The 19,296-nt window shown below is 38.8% G+C and overlaps 1 protein-coding gene across 2 annotated transcripts in view; it reads right to left on the bottom strand.

Moving 5' to 3' along the window:
* MCOLN3 (mucolipin TRP cation channel 3) overlaps nt 1-19,008 on the bottom strand; it is a 28,147-nt gene extending 9,139 nt beyond the window's left edge. The window contains exons 1-6 of one of the 2 annotated variants that reach the window (XM_068964087.1): nt 18,781-19,008; nt 15,307-15,474; nt 9,293-9,446; nt 7,904-7,988; nt 7,730-7,826; nt 1,258-1,357 (exon numbers count right to left, since the gene is read on the bottom strand). In XM_068964087.1, coding sequence (XP_068820188.1) covers nt 1,258-1,357; nt 7,730-7,826; nt 7,904-7,988; nt 9,293-9,446; nt 15,307-15,474; nt 18,781-19,008 — 832 coding nt within the window. The remainder of the gene's footprint in view (nt 1-1,257; nt 1,358-7,729; nt 7,827-7,903; nt 7,989-9,292; nt 9,447-15,306; nt 15,475-18,780) is intronic. The other variant, XM_068964088.1, reaches the window with a different exon arrangement.
* Between the last annotated feature and the right edge of the window lie 288 nt (nt 19,009-19,296).

The raw sequence follows: 19,296 nt of genomic DNA, 5'->3' as shown, positions 1-19,296 counted from the left end.
TCTGCTGATGGAAGGAACTCAAGGCTATACTGTAATGAAGCAACCCATACTTCTGTCAAGAGGCATCTAAATGTTATATGAAGGACTATATCTACTTCAGAAAAACTTAAAAACATAAAAGAAACCAACATTTGAGAGAAAGTTTATGTCCCAGGCACCTTCATATGCTCTCATTTTCCCTGTTCCCAAGTATGTGAAGTAGTAAGATGTTTACAGATGACAAAACAGGCTTGTGTTTCCAATAAACAATTTTGTGATTGAAATTTTATAATTGAAGTTTGTGAGTCCAGGTCTTCATATATTTGAAGTTACCTATTAGTGAAAAGAATACTAAAATGAAGACATTTTATTTCATTTACTCATGCTATCTCATTACTATTTCTGAACTTTGGGAATCCATTAGTAGGGAACCCTAAAGTAGTTATTATCCAAGTATGGTCTAAATAAGGACTCACTGCACATTCCTGGGTCTCACCGCCAGACTTACTGACTGTCTTGTGTGAAGCTGGGAAAACTGCATCTTAGCAGGTACTTGGAATGGCGCTTCTGCTTACTAGAATCCAAGACCCTCTGACCTAATCATTAAAGTCAAGCACAACACACTATTAGACGCCACTACAAGGAACTAGGAAACGAGATCAATTCTTTCCAGTCAGTTTCATCTAGTTCAGCTCCAAAATTCTCAGCGACACTCAATTTATACTTGAGTTTGTGTCTATATTTTTAGGACCGTACTCTGTCCTTATTTCATCTACTTTTCGACCTGGATAGAAGATAGTTATAATGTGTGGGATATTTCAGGGTTAAATCCTACCTGAATTCTCCCTGGATATATGACCAAAGACACCAAAATTCACTTCTGAGCCTTAGTTTCTTCATCTATAAAAATAGGGATGCTACCTATCTCAAAGATATTTTAAAACAAGTAAGGAAAGTGTAGCTCAAAGTACTTATGCAATAAACACTCAATAAATACTGGTTTGAGTAGATGTGATTTTTTTTGTTGTTGTTGGGCGAATTATAAGCAGTTTTTTTTAGTAAGGACTAGCCAGTGAAGGCTCATGGAAAAGGCAAAAAAAAACCATTTAAATTAACTTATGAATTACTTGGAACATTAGATAACTAAAATGAATTAGGGACTTGGACATGATCCAATTCTTTCATTTGAAGCTCCACGTATCCTTGGGACAAGTAATTTAATAACCATTTGATATTATTTAATAACCATTTTGAAAACTAGTAAAATTCATTACTTACTTGATCCAGATACATGCCAGTCTTTACATTCTCTGATAGAGATGTCATTATCTAAACTTATCTTAATTCTTCCACTGTGGGCTTTGTTGTCAAAAGTTATCTGTGAAGAACAGGAAAAGGGTCAAAAACATACCTACTGCTTTTAAAGCCAAGGTGCTGCCATGCATTAACTAGGAAACAATTCTCCCAAAGTTACAGGAAACCCAGATCCTCAACTTTCACCTGATGCTAACTAACTTCCTTCAACCTCAGGAAGTTCCCTTTATTTCTCTGTGAGCTGAGAAAGTTGAGTTAGATCTTCCGTAAAGAATGTTTAGTCTCTAAAAATCCTAAGTTTCTAGGATAGTATTCAAGCCCTGAACCACTTGTAACACAAGAGAACTCCCCCCTCCTCTCATTCTCAGCACCTCTAGATGTCCTCCTGAGCAAGCACAAGCACATTATCCCCCTTCTTCCAGCAGAGCCTTGGCTAGGGATAGATTTTTAATGCTGTTCTTACTAACACAGATGCTCATTATTTCCATCTTGAAACGTTTCAGGTGGAGCTTTTTCAATTTTCCTTCTAAGATTCGTTTTCTTTGTCACTCTGGAACTGTATGTACAATATTAAAAAGGATGTGGTCTCAGGGAACCAACAGTATGTCTGGCTTCAGTGATACCTGTTTTGGGACACCAGGCACCAACAGGACAAATGCCAGAACAGCTTTCATAGCTCTTCCACTGTCTTCCCCTTCAAGCTCCCCCACCTTCTCCTTGCAGACACCTGCAAGGCAAACTAAGGAAATCAGCCTGGTTTGGGGGTTTTGTTTCATTTTTGGTGCCTCTTCTCTCAGGTCCTAAAGTAAAAGGAAAGTTCTTTTCAAGTCTGCCATTTGTTGTGTTAGTCATTCAGTTGTGCCTGACTCTTTGTGACCTCATCGACTGTAGCCTGTCAGGCTCTTCTGTCCATAGAATTCTCCAGGCAAGAATTCTGGAGTCGGTTGCCATTCCCTTCTCCATGGGATCTTCCAGACCCAGGGATCGAACTTGGGTCTCCTACATTGCAGGCGGATTCTTTTAGATGAGTTTAACTGAAAATCTTCATGTGGTGTAATCAGATACCACTTCAGACAAAAGATTACAAATAAACTTAGTAAGTCTAGTTAATCTGTTTCCACTCATGTTAGACTATAAGTTTCTTCCCATGACAAGCAACCAAGGATATTGATAATGTATGCCCATCTTGATCATTGCAGAGACCCAGCCTCACACAAGGAAGATGCTCAGCACTATTTGAATGAGTCAGAAATCTTTGCCAAGAATAAACCATGCTTTGCCCATACAAAGAGCCTCAGGGTCTTTCAAACAGTAGGTGCTCAGTAAATATCCAATAAACTTTGACTTAATGTCAATCACATCTAAGCAAGGTTTAGAAGAAACTGAATTCTTTAAATGAAAAAGAAAAAACTGAGCGTAACTAATAACAGATTAAATAATACAGGAAAAATGATTAGTGATTTGAAGTCACAGCAGTAAAACTATTCAAAGTGAAGCACAGACAAAATATTAGAAAATTAAATCAAAGAAAGAGGACAACTTCGAGTACCCAAATATACATATTATTGGAATCTCTGAAAAGTAGGGGGAAAGAGATAGAAAAATATTTGAAGAAATAACACTGAGTAAATGTCAAACATAATAAAAACTATAAACCCACAGATCCAAGATATTCAATGAACCCCAAATACAAGAAACATGAAGAAAATTACATACAAGTATATCAGAATCAAACCACTGAAACCAGAGATGAAGAGAAAAAATTTAAAAGCATCCGGGGTCGGGGCGGGGGGGGGGAATACATCTCATACAGAAGAACAAAGACGAAGAAGACAGCAGATTTCTCATCAGAAACAACAGAAACTAAAGAGCAAAATCTTTAAAGTTCCAGGGTAAAAACAGCCAGGCTAGAAGTCTCTACCTCATGAAACTACCTTAAAAAACAAAGGTGAAATACTTTTACAGACATACAGAAGCAAAAAGAACTTATTACTAGCAGATCTGCAGTATAAGAAATATTAAAGGAAGCCCTGTATGCAGAAGGAAAACCATGCCAGGTGGTTTTTATGTTATACATGTACTGGCACACGATCACTTGAAAGTAGGCTGTAATAAGTTAAATATGTGTACTATAAACCATAAAATAACACAACAAAGAGTTATAGCTAATAAGCTAACATATGAGATAGACTGGAATCCTAAAAAAAAAACACTCAGTTAATCCAAAAGAAGGCAGAAAAAGAAAGAAACCATATTAATAATTTCATGCAATTTAAATGATATAAGCACCTTAATTAAAAGGTAGAGATTGTTAGGTTGGCTTAAAAAAGCAAGACTCAACTATATGCTGTTTAACAAGAAACCTACTTTAAATATAAGATACAAATAATTTAAAAGGATGAAAAAAGATATGCCATGCTAACACTAGTTATAAGAAAGTTGGAATGGTTATATTAACATCAAAGTAGATATTAGAGCAAAGAATATGATAAGGGTTAAAAAGTGCCATTTCACAATGATAAAGAGTCAGTTCAAGTGAACACAAAAAACCCTAGATGTCTATACACTTAATAAAGAGCTTCAAAATACAAGTTGCAAGAATTTATCAAACTACTATGAATGAATGATAATGTACTACTTTATATTATGAATCCATCTGGGCACACACAAGATAACCTTAATCAGCTGTTGAATCAAACATCTACCACATACCAGATAATTAGATAGGTCCTTCATATGTGCTATATTTTATCTTCACAACAATTTTGTCAGGTAGGTGGGCATTAATTTGGTTTTACAAATGAGAAAACTGAGGCTCATGCCAATTAAATAAGTTGCCTAAAATTACATAGCTACTAACTGGTAAGCTAACATTAAAATTTAGATTTGTCTGACTCCAAATACTTTGGCCACCTCATGCAAAGAGTTGACTCACTGGAAAAGACTCTGATGCTGGGAGGGATTGGGGGCAGGAGGAAAAGGGGACGACAGAGGATGAGATGGCTGGATGGCATCACCAACTTGATGGACGTGAGTCTGACTGAACTCCAGGAGTTGGTGATGGACAGGGAGGCCTGGTGTGCTGTGATTCATGGGGTCGCAAAGAGTCGAACACGACTGAGTGACTGAACTGAACTGAACTGAAAGTCCTTGTATTTTACATCAAGGATATACTGCCACAGTTCATGTTTATTTATGGCAAAAGTCACACTGATGGCTTTTATTATCAAATTACCTGATAGGATATAGTTTCCACCACAATTCTATGAGATGTACTGCTAAATACACAATGAACAGACATAGCTGGGGATAATTCTCTCAAGAGTCTTCTCCAACACCACAGTTCAAAAGCATCAATTCTTCGGCACTCAGCCTTCTTCACAGTCCAACTCTCACATCCATACATGACTACTGCAAAAACCATAGCCTTGACTAGACAGACCTTAGTCGGCAAAGTAATGTCTCTGCTTTTGAATATGCTATCTAAGTTGGTCATAACTTTTCTTCCAAGGAGTAAGCATCTTTTAATTTCATGGCTGCAGTCACCATGTGCAGTGATTTTGGAGCCCCCCAAAAATAAAGTCTGACACTGTTTCCACTGTTTCCCCATCTATTTCCCATGAAGTGATGGGACCGGATGCCATGATTTTCATTTTCTGAAGATTATAAGACTTTTAAAAAAAGTATCATTTCTCTATAAGAGAGAGGCAGGCAGACAGACAGAGAGAAGACTGTGGCTAACAGCTCAATTTTTAAAAAATCATGTAATTTTAAAAATTCACAGCTTGCTGGTTACTATTAGGATCAAAATGTGTAGCCCCAATACAGTCTTACAGAATTAGTGCTTTTTCTTATTAAACAATATGCATAATTATTATATTATACTACATCCTAAAATATTTTTAATCTCAATTTCTCAAAACTTGATTTCTAATAGCCAATTAGTTGAGTATTGTGGACATAACTTTTGATACAAACTGCTACTGTAGTACTGGAAATCTGGACAATATGAAGGCAAGCTGTTATCAAATGCTGTCCTGCATATGCCTCTCAGCATTGCGTTACTGACTCAGATCCTTGTGAGATGATGAACCAGCAGGAGAGGCATCTTGTGCTCCATACAGAGCATCAAAGCTCCATCTGCAACTGGAATACAAAGAGGAAGCTAACCAGAACTTTCAGAGGCAGCATGCAGGAGGCACCGTGAGCAATAACTTCCATATGCTGCAAATATCCTCAGTGAGGAAACTCAGCAGCAAGAACCCTTGTCAATGACCTTAAGCAGACTGCCACCAACTGCTGGGAGCTAACCATACAAACCTACAAACCTGTTCTTTTTGTATTTGCCCAGGTGCTGTTCTTGGTCCTGAAGACTCAGCAGTGAACAAGACAAGGTCCCTGCCCTCAGAAAACTTACACTGAGGTACAGAAGACTGATGATTAACAGCTAAACAAGTGGGTACAAGAGTCCCTCCCCTTTATCCAAGATCCCCAGCGGATGCCTGACATCACAGATAATACCAAAATTCATATATAATATTTTTCCTATACATACACACCTTTGATCAAGTTTATAAATTAGGCACAGGAGAGTAAAAACAGTAATAATTTTAAAAAGTGGGCTTCCCTGGTGGCACAGTGGTAAAGAATCCACCCGCATGCAGGAGACGTAGGTTCGATCCCTGAGTTGGGAAGATCCCCTGGAGGAGGAAATGGCAACCCACTCCAGTGTTTTTGCCTGGGAAATCCATGGACAGAGGAGCCCACAGTCTATGGGGTCACAAAAGAGTCAGACATGACTTAGCGACTAAACAACAATAATAAAATAGAAAAATTATAACATATACTATAATAAGAGTTACATGAATGTGGTCTAAGTATCTTGTACAAATTAAATGCTTTTTTCCATCTTAACTACACACTTATCACACTGTGGCCCTAATTTTTGCAGTTTGAGCTGCAATAGTAAAACTAGCATGGATTTCTTTTTCCTTCTTCACAATGTCACCTATAGATTTCTTGTAGCTTAAGCAATCTCAACACACAATTGGTTTTCTGTCTCCATTAAGTTAAGAGCTTTCAGTTTTTCACCTAAAGAAATACTTTGGCATATTGGAATCACCAGCTTTGGGGCCATTCTTAAGTAAAATAAAGCTTATTTGAACACAAGTACTGTGATATGTAAATAACTGAGAGGGTTCAGTTCAGTTCAGTCACTCAGTCATGTCCGACTCTTTGAGACCCCATGAATCACAGCACGCCAGGCCTCCCTGTCCATCACCAACTCCCAGAGTTCACTCAGACTCACGTCCATCGAGTCAGTGATGCCATCCAGCCATCTCATCCTCTGTCGTCCCCTTCTCCTCCTGCCCCCAATCCCTCCCAGCATCAGAGTCTTTTTCAATGAGTCAACTCTTCGCATGAGGTGGCCAAAGTACTGGAGTTTCAGCTTTAGCAACATTCCTTCCAAAGAAATCCCAGGGTTGATCTCCTTCAGAATGGACTGGTTGGATCTCCTTGCAGTCCAAGGGACTCTCAAGAGTCTTCTCCAATACCACAGTTCAAAAGCATCAATTCTTCAGCGCTCAGCCTTCTTCACAGTCCAACTCTCACATTCATACATGACCACTGGAAAAACCATAGCCTTGACTAGACGGACCTTAGTTGGCAAAGTAATGTCTCTGCTTTTAAATATGCTATCTAGGTTGGTCATAACTTTTCTTCCAAGGAATTTCATAGCTGCAATCACCATCTGCAGTGATTTTGGAGCCCCCAAAAATAAAGTCTGACACTGTTTCCACCATTTCCCCATCTATTTCCCATGAAGTGATGGGACCGGATGCCATGATCTTGGTTTTCTGAATGTTGAGCTTTAAGCCAACTTTTTCACTTTTCACTTTCACTTTCATCAAAAGGCTTTTTAGTTCCTCTTCACTTTCTGCCATAAGAGTGGTGTCATCTGCATATCTGAGGTTATTGATATTTCTCCCAGCAATCTTGATTCCAGCTTGTGTTTCTTCCAGTCCAGCGTTTCTCATGATGTACTCTGCATATAAGTTAAATAAGTAACTGAGAGGGTTACTGAGTGACTAATGGATGGTATACACTGGACCAAAGGATGATTCATACTGAGAAGGGTCAGAAAGTTTTCAGCATGACATGCAGTTTAAAATACATGAATGTTTTATTTCTGGAATTTTCCACTTAATATTTTCAGACAGAGGTTGACCATGATAACTAAAACCTCGGAAAGTGAAAACGCAGTTAAGAAAGGACTAACAGAGCTAGCTGAACCAATGTCTCCTCTGTGCATATCCAATTAGGACAAGAACACCCTATACATTTGATCAACCCTCAACACAAGTAGATGGAACACATAACTAGATAAAACAATTTTTCTCCAGACAGGAATCAAATTAGCCCAGCCCACACTCACAGTCAGAGTAAAGTCGTAACAGTCCGGGAGCTCATGATGACGAATAGTCTGCAGGTTAATGGCCTTCAGTTTAAACTGCAGCTCCACTGTTATGAGTCTGGAAAACAGGAGACTTTAGTGCAGTGAAAACATGTACACACAAACAGGAGTTACCCTCCCACCTGCTTCCCTCACCTGTGAAAGTCCAGTGTTAAGTTGAGTTTATTTTCTTCTAGTGTTCCAATGTGAAAAGGTTCATTTGGTTCCACAAAGAAACATTCTGCCATAGAAAGGAACAAAATATAAAATAGCACCTGAAATAAACAGAAAACTGCGTCCTGAAAGGATCATATCATGAAAACTGGATATTCAGATTCTGGTATTTTTGTGAATTAAGATTTTTAAATCTAAACATCCATACCACACGGTTACAATGACTTTTATTTGTTTGTAAGACTATAACATTTCTTGAGTGGATGGAGGTAGAGAAAGATCTGAATTCTATTTCACTGGGTATAAAAGGCCATCTTCCTTCCTGTCTTTTTCAGCCTAAATTTTGAGGCCCCTCTCCCTTTTTGTATCCTATGCATACATTTGAAGCACCTAGAGTGTCTAAGATAAAATTTTTTATGTTTAAAGTATCTATTTTTAAAAAATATTATGTGTTGACAATTTTCCCTCAATAAATACTTAAAATAAAAAGGAAGACAGCATCTTAGAAGGTTTTTACTAGTCAGTTCTATAATCCTTTATTATTTTTCTCAAAGAAAAAGTCCCAGCAGCTACTGCTAAAAGTACTTACTTTTTAACTCAATGACCTAAGCTAATGTTTTAGGTACAAATTGTAAATAGAACTTTGCTAATGGGAATAAGCTATGCTATTCTAAATTCTGGTTCTCACTGGTGGTGGTTTAGCTGCTAAGCTGTGTCTGACTCTTTGCGACTCCATGGACTGTAGCCCACCAGGTTCCTCTCTTCATGAGATTTCCCAAGCAAGAATACTGGAGTGGGTTGTCATTTCCTTCTTCAGGGGATCTTCCTGACCTAGGAATTGAACCCAGGTCTCCTGAACTGCAGGCATATCTCTAACTGACTGAGCTACGAGGGAATCTCATTACTCCTCAACTTACCCCCAAAGATACTGAATAGTCAAGTACTATTGAGGGGAGAAAGTTTTATATATCATATATTCAAGAATTTTCAAACATTTGTCTTATAAGGGCAATATCTATCTATTAAACTGGCTTATCCAGAAGAGAAGTTGTGGAATAAAATGGCTAAGAGCACAGCCTGGGTCAAATTTCAGCACTGTCTCTTACTAGGTCCACCTTGAGCAGATTACTAAACCTTCTGAGCCACACTTTGGTCTTCTGTAAAGTGAGGATAACAATAAACTTGTCTTGTTGATTTTTTGTTTGTTGGTTTGTTTAAGAATCATGAGGCATAGTGGAGTACCTGGCATAACTGATACAGTTCTTACTATGACCTACTAGCACAGGCCAAATCAATATTTCCAGAGACGAAATTACTGACTTTAAATCAAGGAGTTAAAAATGGAAGTTCTAGCTTATAGAAGAATATCACCAGTTTCAATTTCTGGGTCAATGTCAAAGGTATCATTTCCAGGATAGATGTTTCCTTGCTTGTAGAAGTGCCAACAGACTGCCATGGCCGACTGCTCCATGCCCTTGTCCTCAAATGCATGATTCCCAACTGAGACGTTGCATAGCTGCAAATACTTCAACCAAAAAGAGAAAGAGAAGATGAGAGCACCCAGCCAGGCAGAAGTGAAGCCACGATTCCCCTCCCTCCCTGCCTTTGAAACGGTGGGTTCCCACCTCCCATCCAGGTGGAGACTGGAAAGTAACTGGCATGCTACTGTGCACTGGGATGGCAGAGGGCAAAGAGCACTTGTGAATTAGAGTTTTGGGTTCAAGTCTCATTTCCGTGATTGTGAGCAAGTCACAAACTTTATCAGCCTCTGCTTTCTTACCTGCAAAATTAAAGGCTGAATTTAACCTTAAATAACATTTCAAGTTCTTTCCTCCTTTAAAGAACTATCTTTAGGAAGTGACTTTTACATTTAATGTGAGTACAAACTATGTTTGAACTATTTTCTATAGTCAAGAGTTCTGCTTTTCTATAGTATAGGAAGTGGGATAAAACTGTTCCAGACTAACCAGCTAAACTTTGTCTAAAGATGATTTTTTTTTAATCTTTATCTTTGCAAGAATATAGCTTAGTCACTTTTAAGCAATATTCCCCTACTGAAAGTCCTCCCATGATTTCCTGTGTCTCAGGATAAACTTAAAAGCTCTTTTCCAGGGCCTGGAAAGCCCTACCTCTGGCTCTTCCCTCACTCCTTTGCACACTTGCCTTAAACACACTAAATGTTTTCCAGCCTCCAGGGTCTTTGCTGTTGCCACTCCTTCAGCCTGAAATATTTTTCCTCCGACTTCAAGTCCCCAGACAGGCCTTTTCTGACCATCTTGAGACCACTGTTCCTGTTTTATGCCACCTAATTTTTTTTTCATAGCAGTCATCACTGTTGGAAATCAAATTATTTTGCTAAATTTGTTTAAAATCCATCTCTTCCATTAGAATCTAAGTTCCACAGGGCAAGGAATTTATCAAGCCCACTGCACTAACCTCAGCACTTAGAACCATATTGTAAGCAGACAGGCTGGGCAGGGGGTGGGTCCCTGGAGAAAGAGAATACGTGTGACTTTGTCATAAGAGAAGCCGTTTTTGGCCTCAGCCTTTTTGGATCAAATGCTGGTCCTTAAACAGGTCTCACTAATCAACAATATTAAGGGAACAAACGAATGTACAAACAAATGACTATTATCAGACAAGAAAAGTAACAACAGCATAGGTAACACATCCATTGTAAAGATTCCCAGTTCTGTTTCAGTGGTAAAGATTAGCCCGTAACACTTAACCTTTTCTGACCCTCATGACTTCAATCAACTAAAACTTGGACTCTTGTCCACTGCCCCAGCCCCTTCATAAATATGCAGGTGCCCTTAACTTGAAAGTTTCCCAATTTTACTGTCCCAGGAGACACTGCTTTGAGAAAGATCCCTGGTGTTCTCCTTATTTGCTGCAAATAATAAATCCTTCCTTCTGATTTTTGGCTTGGTTGGTTCTTTTGGCTTGACGTCCACCAAGAGGCAAACCCAGCTTTCAGGTAAGAGTACACAGAGTACGTGCTCAAATATTTGTCAAGTTAATGGTGAGGTGAAAACTATTACAATTTGATAGAGGATCTTCACCCACTAGAGCTCGTCTACATACAGTGAGATGGTAAGCCGCTAGGATGGGACTCGTTACGGCACCAACATCTCTGCTAGCACTGGCGCTGGGAAAACGTGCCAGAAACCTACAGTAATAGAATTAAACTGTATAGACCATTGAATAGTATTACGTCCTGGATCTAGAGGAAATAGTATAATGCTAGACATATTTAGTTTTGAGATATTTCCCATACAAGGAAATAAGTGCCTTAAGTCTTTCTAAAGCTACTCAGAGTCCAGTTGGTAGTTTTATATCGGGGCATGGGGGAGTAAGAGGAATACAATCTATTAAATGAAAAAAGAAGTAAAAGATATTGAATGTGGTAAGGTACCACGGAGACCAATACGCCTGAAATGTGAGATACCTCCTGCCTGTAACAGGAGGTAAAGCCAGAAAGGTAGGCAGGGGTCACACCTGTATGGGCCACTGTAGCCCCTCTGAGTGCCCACTCCCTGTGAAGCAGTCCAGATAGGAATTAGTTAAAGATCTGAACCTATCATAGAAACTTGTGTCTTAAACCTTATAAGATCTTGAAACACAAAAGAGCCAAGCTGGAGGCCTTCAGGTACAGGCTATTTTTATAAGTGATTCTTCAGCCAGACTTCCTTGCTATCTTAATAAGGCTCCTTGTGGAGTCTGGGGGCTCCCCAGGCGCTAGCAGTAAAGAACCTGCCTCCCCATGTAAGAGACTAGCTTCAATCCCTAGGTTGGGAAGATCCCCTGGAGGAGGAAATGGAAACCCACTCCAGGATTCCTGCCTGGAGAATGCCATGGACAGAGGAGCCTGGTGGGCTACTGTCCATAGGGTCACAAAGAGTTGGATATGACTGAAGTGACTTAGCACGTGAGGTCTGAGCACCTACAGAGCTGGATGGTGTGGACAAAAAGTGTTGCTGCCATTCCCATAAATACCAAGTGTTGCCAGCCATCAAACCTTCAGCCACTATAGTGGCACTGAGGGTATGCCCTGAGGGGAATTCAGGATGGAGGAAAACAGGATACTTGCCCTGGATGGCTAAGATGTATATCAAAGGAATAACTGCCATTAGGCCAGATTCATCTTCCCAGAAAATCATTAGCTTGAGATATCTGTTTTTTTGTGATTAGCAGTAAATCTTTTGATGTTCCACTACATGGTTTTTATTTTGTTTTCTGCAAAAACCCTCTTTGGAATAGTCTCTCAGAGCTATCTGAGAGGCTGCCTTCCTGGGCTACAGTCCTTGGTGATGTCCTTGAATAAAACATAATTCTCAACTTTTAGGTTATGCTTTTTTTTTTCCAGTCAACAATGGTCAGGTGCAAGTAGCAGAACTGTGGCCAGCTAAAGGGCCAATCTGGAGCCTGAGTCAGAAGACTCTGGGAGCCGAAGGTGTGTATAGGGCTATCACTGAAAGGCAGGCAACCGGTAGGACTGACTAATGGGGCACCTAAGTGGCTGTGACTTCTGTCGGGCCCTAATGAGGCTGGCATCCGTCCCCACTTGCCTCTGCAGCTCCACCTTGAAAGAACTAGTTTTTCACATGGATTCATGGGTCCTAGCACATCCTTTGAGAGACTATATAAAAATACATAAAAATCCTTACCTGAGAAATGTGGCACCCAAAGTAAAGAGATTAAATAGCTTGTTCCTTGATTGCAGATGCATTTTTTTTGTGGTCTCCCTGTTATTACTTGATCTGAACACATGAATCTTTTGAGCTCATTCATTCATTCACAAACATTTGAGTGCCTGGTATGTACCTCCATCTTCATGGAATAAATATATTAATATGTAGCACTGAACACTATTATAAAATGAACAGTACCATGCAGTCAAATCTGTGACTTCAGGTGAATCATTTAGAATAAACTGCCAAGAAGTGGTAGGACAGGTGGGAGGGGAAAGAGTGTAACCAACTAGAAGCAGGGATTTACAGACTGTGTTTGAGCTGCAAAAAAGTAAGTGGTCCCAAGATCCTGAGACCTTTAAATCTAAGCAACTGATCAGAAAGAGAAGCACCTCTGAGAAGTAGGTGGGAAGAGAATATACATCTGCTTTGAACAGAGTGATTCTGAGGTGCTTGTGAGCTCTCTTCACACAACAGTGTGAACAACTGTTTTGGAAACATCTGTCTTGGCGATGGGTGACAGTCGGGGAAATTCTGCAGGAAAAGGACAGACCTTTGAGGACTGCCCTAAGTTAAGAGGCAGCTGAAAGAAGGAATCCAGTAAAGACGACCCAAACATGATTAATGAAAGCCAGGATACAGTATTAAAATAACTAGGTCTTTGATATTCCAATACATAAATAGACATACTAAACAAGAGTGATGCTGTTACAACCAGTGTTAAATCAGGATAAGCCCTAGAGATTATTCAGTTAGATGACATTCTAGGGCTCCACTCTTCAGGAAAGCTAGTCATGGAAATAACTCTAAGGGCTGAGAAGCTACTGTCTTACCTGTCAGTTCTTGGTGACTATCACCTCAACTATCAAGGTATTTCCTTACAGCAGTCAAAGATGTTTCTTTCATATCAGGCCATGTTTTCCCTATTCACTTCTCTGGAATCACGTAGAATAACTGACCTTATTAACCACACAAACTTTATTCACTAATATTGTGATAAGATACATTTACACCTTCAGTTTAAAATGCATGATAGTGCTTGGAAGATGGCAGGGAGTCACTTGCCCCAAATGGGGTAAACTCTACCCCAAATAGTATCTACCTATTTACTAGCACAGGGAATCTACCTACATGCAATTCTATAAAGAAAAAAGAAATCTGATAAACAGAACTGCCTGAATGCCAAATGCTATATATTTAAGACTGCTTTTAACCTTAATAATAAAGGTCAAAATGTTTTAGGAAGAATTTATTGAACTGTTTATCTCTTGCCTCTACCCACCCCTCCTGTCAAAAAGAAATTACTAATTTGCTTCAGAGTAATTTAGATAATTTAGGAACCAGCTTCCTCCGTCCATGGGATTTTCCAGGTAAGAATACTGGAGTGGGTTGCCATTTCCTTCTCCAGGAGATCTTCCCAACCCAGGGATTGAACCCAGGTCTCCCGCATTGTAGGCAGATGCTTTACCGTCTGAGAAAGCAGGGAAGATCCAATTTAGATAAACTTAGTAATCTTAAAACAAGGATCTCAAAACTTAATATCTCCAGAATTTTACTACTATTTGACCTTACAAACTGTAGGTGGTGGTGGTGAAGTTGCTCAGGCGTGTCCGACTCTTTGCGACCCCGTGGACTATAGCCCACCAGGTTCCTCCGTCCATGGGATTCTCCAGGCAAGAATACTGGAGTGGGGTGCCATTTCCTTCTCCAGGGGATCTTCCCGATCCGGGGATTGAACCCAGGTCTCCCGCATTGGAGGCAGATGCTTTAACCTCTGAGCCACCAGGGAAGCAAGGGTAGGACAAACTGTAGGACATAATTCTATTTAACAATGCATGTAGCTTACTTCTATTATTATAGATTTCTGGACAATTTTTGTAATCTGAATGCTATCAGAAAGCCTTAGTGTCACAAATATGTATTTTATCCCATAGTTTGTCTCTGGGAAAATGAAAAGCCCTAATTACACTATAACAATTTTTGAAGAAGAGTTATAATTTTTATATATACTGCAGTTAGTACTGCAGAAATGTTGTCTGCAGTACTAACTCAGGTTGGAAATGCTGACTTCAAGAAAGCTGCCAAAGATTCCTACAAAATAGGAGATTTTCAGACTTAAGAAAGCATTGTTTGCTTGTAGCAAAAATGAATTTATTAGAAACTCAGAGTAGAAATTTGACCTACATGTATGAAAAACAAGCTTCGTTTTTGAAGCAGTTAATCAATGTTACAATAAAACCATTGCCTTATGTGACATAAAGGCCTTTCTTATTTTTTAAATGAATTTCAGGTCTTGGTTACTCTACACATTCTGCAAGGTTAATAATCTCATTATTTTTAAAGGGTCCCTGAACATATAAACTCTGAAAACTTAATGACTACTTACAACTAAGGTCATGGTTAATAATTTTAAATCTTTGAAGTTCTTATGCCAAGCCCTAGATCTGACTCTTTTAATTAAGTCTTTAAAGTTTCTGTCTCTCTGTTACTAAACAAAAGCTCTTCTCAACTTATAGTTTTGTAAAAGTTTGTTGGCAAAGTTAAAAAAATTAATGGTTTCACACATGACATTTATAATTTCATTAAAAAATGTTCACCCTTGTACACCTGAATGTCAGCTTCTGTTTTGCACATTGCTAAATATTCTCCAGTCTAATCTTTCTACAAAGTAAAGAATGCACGTGTCTGACTTACCTGGTTCACTGCAAAGACAATCTGATCATACACATCTCTTTGTGTATACACTGCATATGTGTCATCCATTCTGTCTATATATCCTTTTAGGAAGAGGTGCTTGAATGCTATAGTGTTCTCTTCCTTGAAAGTTACCACCATCTGGTTACTCAAGCCAAAAAAGATCAGCTTAAAAGAAAGAAAAAGAGGGTGAAACAGCAATGAAATAAAGGTCTCCACTAAATGATTAATTCATCTATTCAAGATTCAATACCTAATTAATTCCTAATATATCCTATAGAAATTAAACATTTGGCAATTGGGAACTAATTTGTCCTTAAAGATAAGGTGGGTTTCTAGTTTTAAACTAAAAGAAACTGACTTTGCATACTTTCAGCATTTATTTTCATGTACGATCTCACTTATGACATTGTCCCCACCAATAAAAACTTTAGGAGCTCTGAGAAGTCTTTTAGGAGTTCTTCAGCTCAGAGAAGCAGGATAACTTTGACCAAGGAAGTTGGAAGGTTTCCTAACAGAAGAAACAATAACAGAAACCCTCGTAGTACGTGCATAACTTGGGACAGGGGACATTTGAGGAGTGTGTGGACAAAGCTAAGAAGGTCGAGTTGAACTTAGCACTTTGAGGGGGACACTGAGGACACCAGCATAATTCAATTAGAGAAACAGTGGGGAAAAATGTGAGCAGAAACACTTAAGTCAGATGGTGCAGGAGCTTGAAGGGCAAGTAGAAGATTTCAAAATGAATTCTTCAGGACATCAAGAAGGCTTGAAGCAGGTGTACAATAAAACCTAAGAAATATATAAGTTTAAGTCTTATAATCAAACTATATTTCTAGGACTAATTACCAAAACTGTGACAATAAGACCAAAAATAAAAATATTCTTTCAACTCATCTCTAAATTAAAGTATATTAACATATATTCCAATGCTTTTGACTGTGTGGATCACAATAAACTTGGAAAATTCTGAAAGAGATGGGCATACCAGACCACCTGACCTGCCTCTTGAGAAACCTTTATGCAGGTCAGGAAGCAACAGTTAGAACTGGACATGGAACAATAGACTGGTTCCAAATAGGAAAAAAAGTACATCAAGGCTGTATATTGTCACCCTGCTTATTTAACTTCTATGCAGAGTACATCATGAGAAATGCTGGGCTGGAGGAAGCACAAGCTGGAATCAAGATTGCCGGGAGAAATACCAATAACCTCAGATATGCAGATGACATCACCCTTATGGCAGAAAGTGAAGAGGAGCTAAAAAGCCTCTTGATGAAAGTGAAAGAAGAGAGTGAAAAAGTTGGCTTAAAGCTCAACATTCAGAAAATGAAGATCATGGCATCTGGTCCCATCACTTCATGGGAAATAGATGGGGAAACAGTGGAAACAGTGCCAGACTTTATGTTTTTCGGCTCCAAAATCACTGCAGATGGTGATTGCAGCCATGAAATTCAAAGAAGCTTACTCCTTGGAAGAAAAGTTATGACCAACCTAGATAGTATATTCAAAAGCAGAGACATTACTTTGCCAACAAAAGTCTGTCTAGTCAAGGCTATGGTTTTTCCTGTGGTCATGTATGGATGTGAGAGTTGGACTGTGAAGAAAGCTGAGTGCCAAAGAATTGATGCTTTTGAACTGTGGTGTTGGAGAAGACTCTTGAGAGTCCCTTGGACTGCAAGGAGATCCAACCAGTCCATTCTGAAGGAGATCAACCCTGGGATTTCTTTGGAAGGAATGTTGCTAAAGCTGAAACTCCAGTACTTCGGCCACCTCATACAAAGAGTTGACTCGTTGGAAAAGAGTTTGATGCTGGGAGGGATGGGGGGCAGGAGGAGAAGGGGACAACAGAGGATGAGATGGCTGGATGGCATCACAGACTCGACGGACATGAGTCTGAGTGAACTCCGGGAGTTGGTGATGGACAGGGAGGCCTGGCGTGCTGCAGTTCATGGGTTCCGAAACAGTCAGACACGACTGAGCGACTGAACTGAACTGATACAGGCTTCCCCTCCGACTTATCAAAAACAACATAGAGAAATACTTTCACTATTGTGACATACATTATCACTTGGAAATTAAGAATTTCAATTCCAACTTGCCAAATATATTGGGAATCAAACAACCATTTTTATGTTGATAATTAGAAAGAGCACATGTCTTTAAAGTATTAATTCTGCCACTGGCCGTACTAATCAGTACTTGTCATATGGCATTCAAAAACTTTATAAATATCAGCTCCTTATTCTCTAAACTGAAGGAGTCCAGTAGGTACCCATTAGAAGTATTGCTGAAATTAAACAAAATAATGTCTTGGAACAAGATAATCACTCAAATGTCAGTTTCCTTTACACAACATCTAGCATCAGAAACTTAGGCAAGAATCTCATCACCTTCCATGAATGGAGAAAGTAACATCAACATATATACACTATCATGTGTAAATCAGATAGCTGGTGAGAAGTATAGAACACATGGAGCTCAGTCTCGTGCTCTGATGACCCAGAGGGGTGGGGAGAGGGGAGGGAGGTTTAAGAGGGAGAGTATATAATTACGGTCCATCTGCATTGCTGTATGGCAGAAACCATCACAAAATTGTAAAGCAATTTTCCTCCAATTAAAAAATAAATAAATAAAAGAATTTCACCAACTTCATGTGATTGCCAGCTTCTAACAATCGAGAAGAATTTGTGCTCAATAATCAGCTAAAATGTGTGATTTCAGAGTTAAAAAAAATTCTCCTTAATCCAGTCATTTATTTACATACGCATTTTTCACCAAATTAAGAAAAAATAAACCTATCACCTATTTTCCTATTAAATATGCTTTTATTTTTGCTCTTTTGCTTTAAACAAGAGATAATTACTCTCACTAGCAGGAACATACCTTCACAAGAGTAAATCATAAATATATACAAAGAATCACAAAACATAATTTCTCCCCAAAATGTTAAGAGAAGCCAAAGAAATGAGATTCAACATCTCCTAAAATGAAGTCTCATATTTCACTACCTATGTTACTCCTTTTAATCAGCTCCACACTCTTCTACTTCAGGGCTCCCACGATCACAGGGATGTGAGAATCCAAAAAATTATGAAGAGAGAGAAATTTTCAGGCAACTAACTAGGAAAAAAAAGAATTCTTTACTTGGGCAACAGCTAGCTTCCAAAGTTGATTTAGAAACCTTCAGCTAAACTTCTTGACTGGAAGCAAAATATTAAAATTTTCTTTTCCTGAAATCTAGTTACACTATGTGAGTAAAATTACAATTTAATGAAAGATGAAAAGAAACAAGTAAAGGGGAAAAAAGTCTTCCTTCACAAATATGGAAGAGAGAGGATTTAAGATTGTATATCTCCTAATTTATTGTTATGAGGCATATAGTTTAAAAGTTATTTAAAAACAAAACAAAACACACAGTCATCTTTGTTAGTAAAAGACGACCTCACTAAGCTCATGATCTGAGGTGCCTACCTGTATAGTCACCATTGCAATTTTTAGAATTTGTATGGCAAGTTTCCAGGGTTTTCTACCTCGAGCCCAGAACTTCTCACAAGGATTCATGAAAAAAAATTTGAGTTTTCGTCTCATCTGGTCTTCTAATAGAAGTTCCTCAGAGGGAGATGTATGCTGGTTAAAGGTGCAGCGATTTTCCTCTTCATGAGAGCTGCAGCTACTTATAGCAGCCTCAGGATTTGCCATCTCTAGGAGGAAAAACAAAAAACAAAACTGTAAGTAAAGGCAACATCTATGTTCTTTGTTTTTGAAGGATGGTTGACGGAGTCCAAAGAAAAGATCTGCTTTCAAATAAGCGCCATTGTTCTAAACTGCACCTCTGAAGATCAAGGAACAGGACAGAAAGCCGAGAAGTAAACCGTATGGTCAATTAATCCACCACAAAGGAGGCAAGAATATACAATGAAAAAAAGACAGTCTCTTTAATAAGCAGTGCTGGGATAACTGGATGAAGTGAAGTGAAGTCGCTCAGTC

Source organism: Capricornis sumatraensis, chromosome 2, assembly GCF_032405125.1.
Source record: "Capricornis sumatraensis isolate serow.1 chromosome 2, serow.2, whole genome shotgun sequence".
Classification (NCBI taxonomy): Eukaryota; Metazoa; Chordata; class Mammalia; order Artiodactyla; family Bovidae; genus Capricornis; species Capricornis sumatraensis.
The sequence above is the reverse complement of the archived record's forward strand: the minus strand, read 5'-3'. Positions and strand labels throughout refer to the sequence as shown.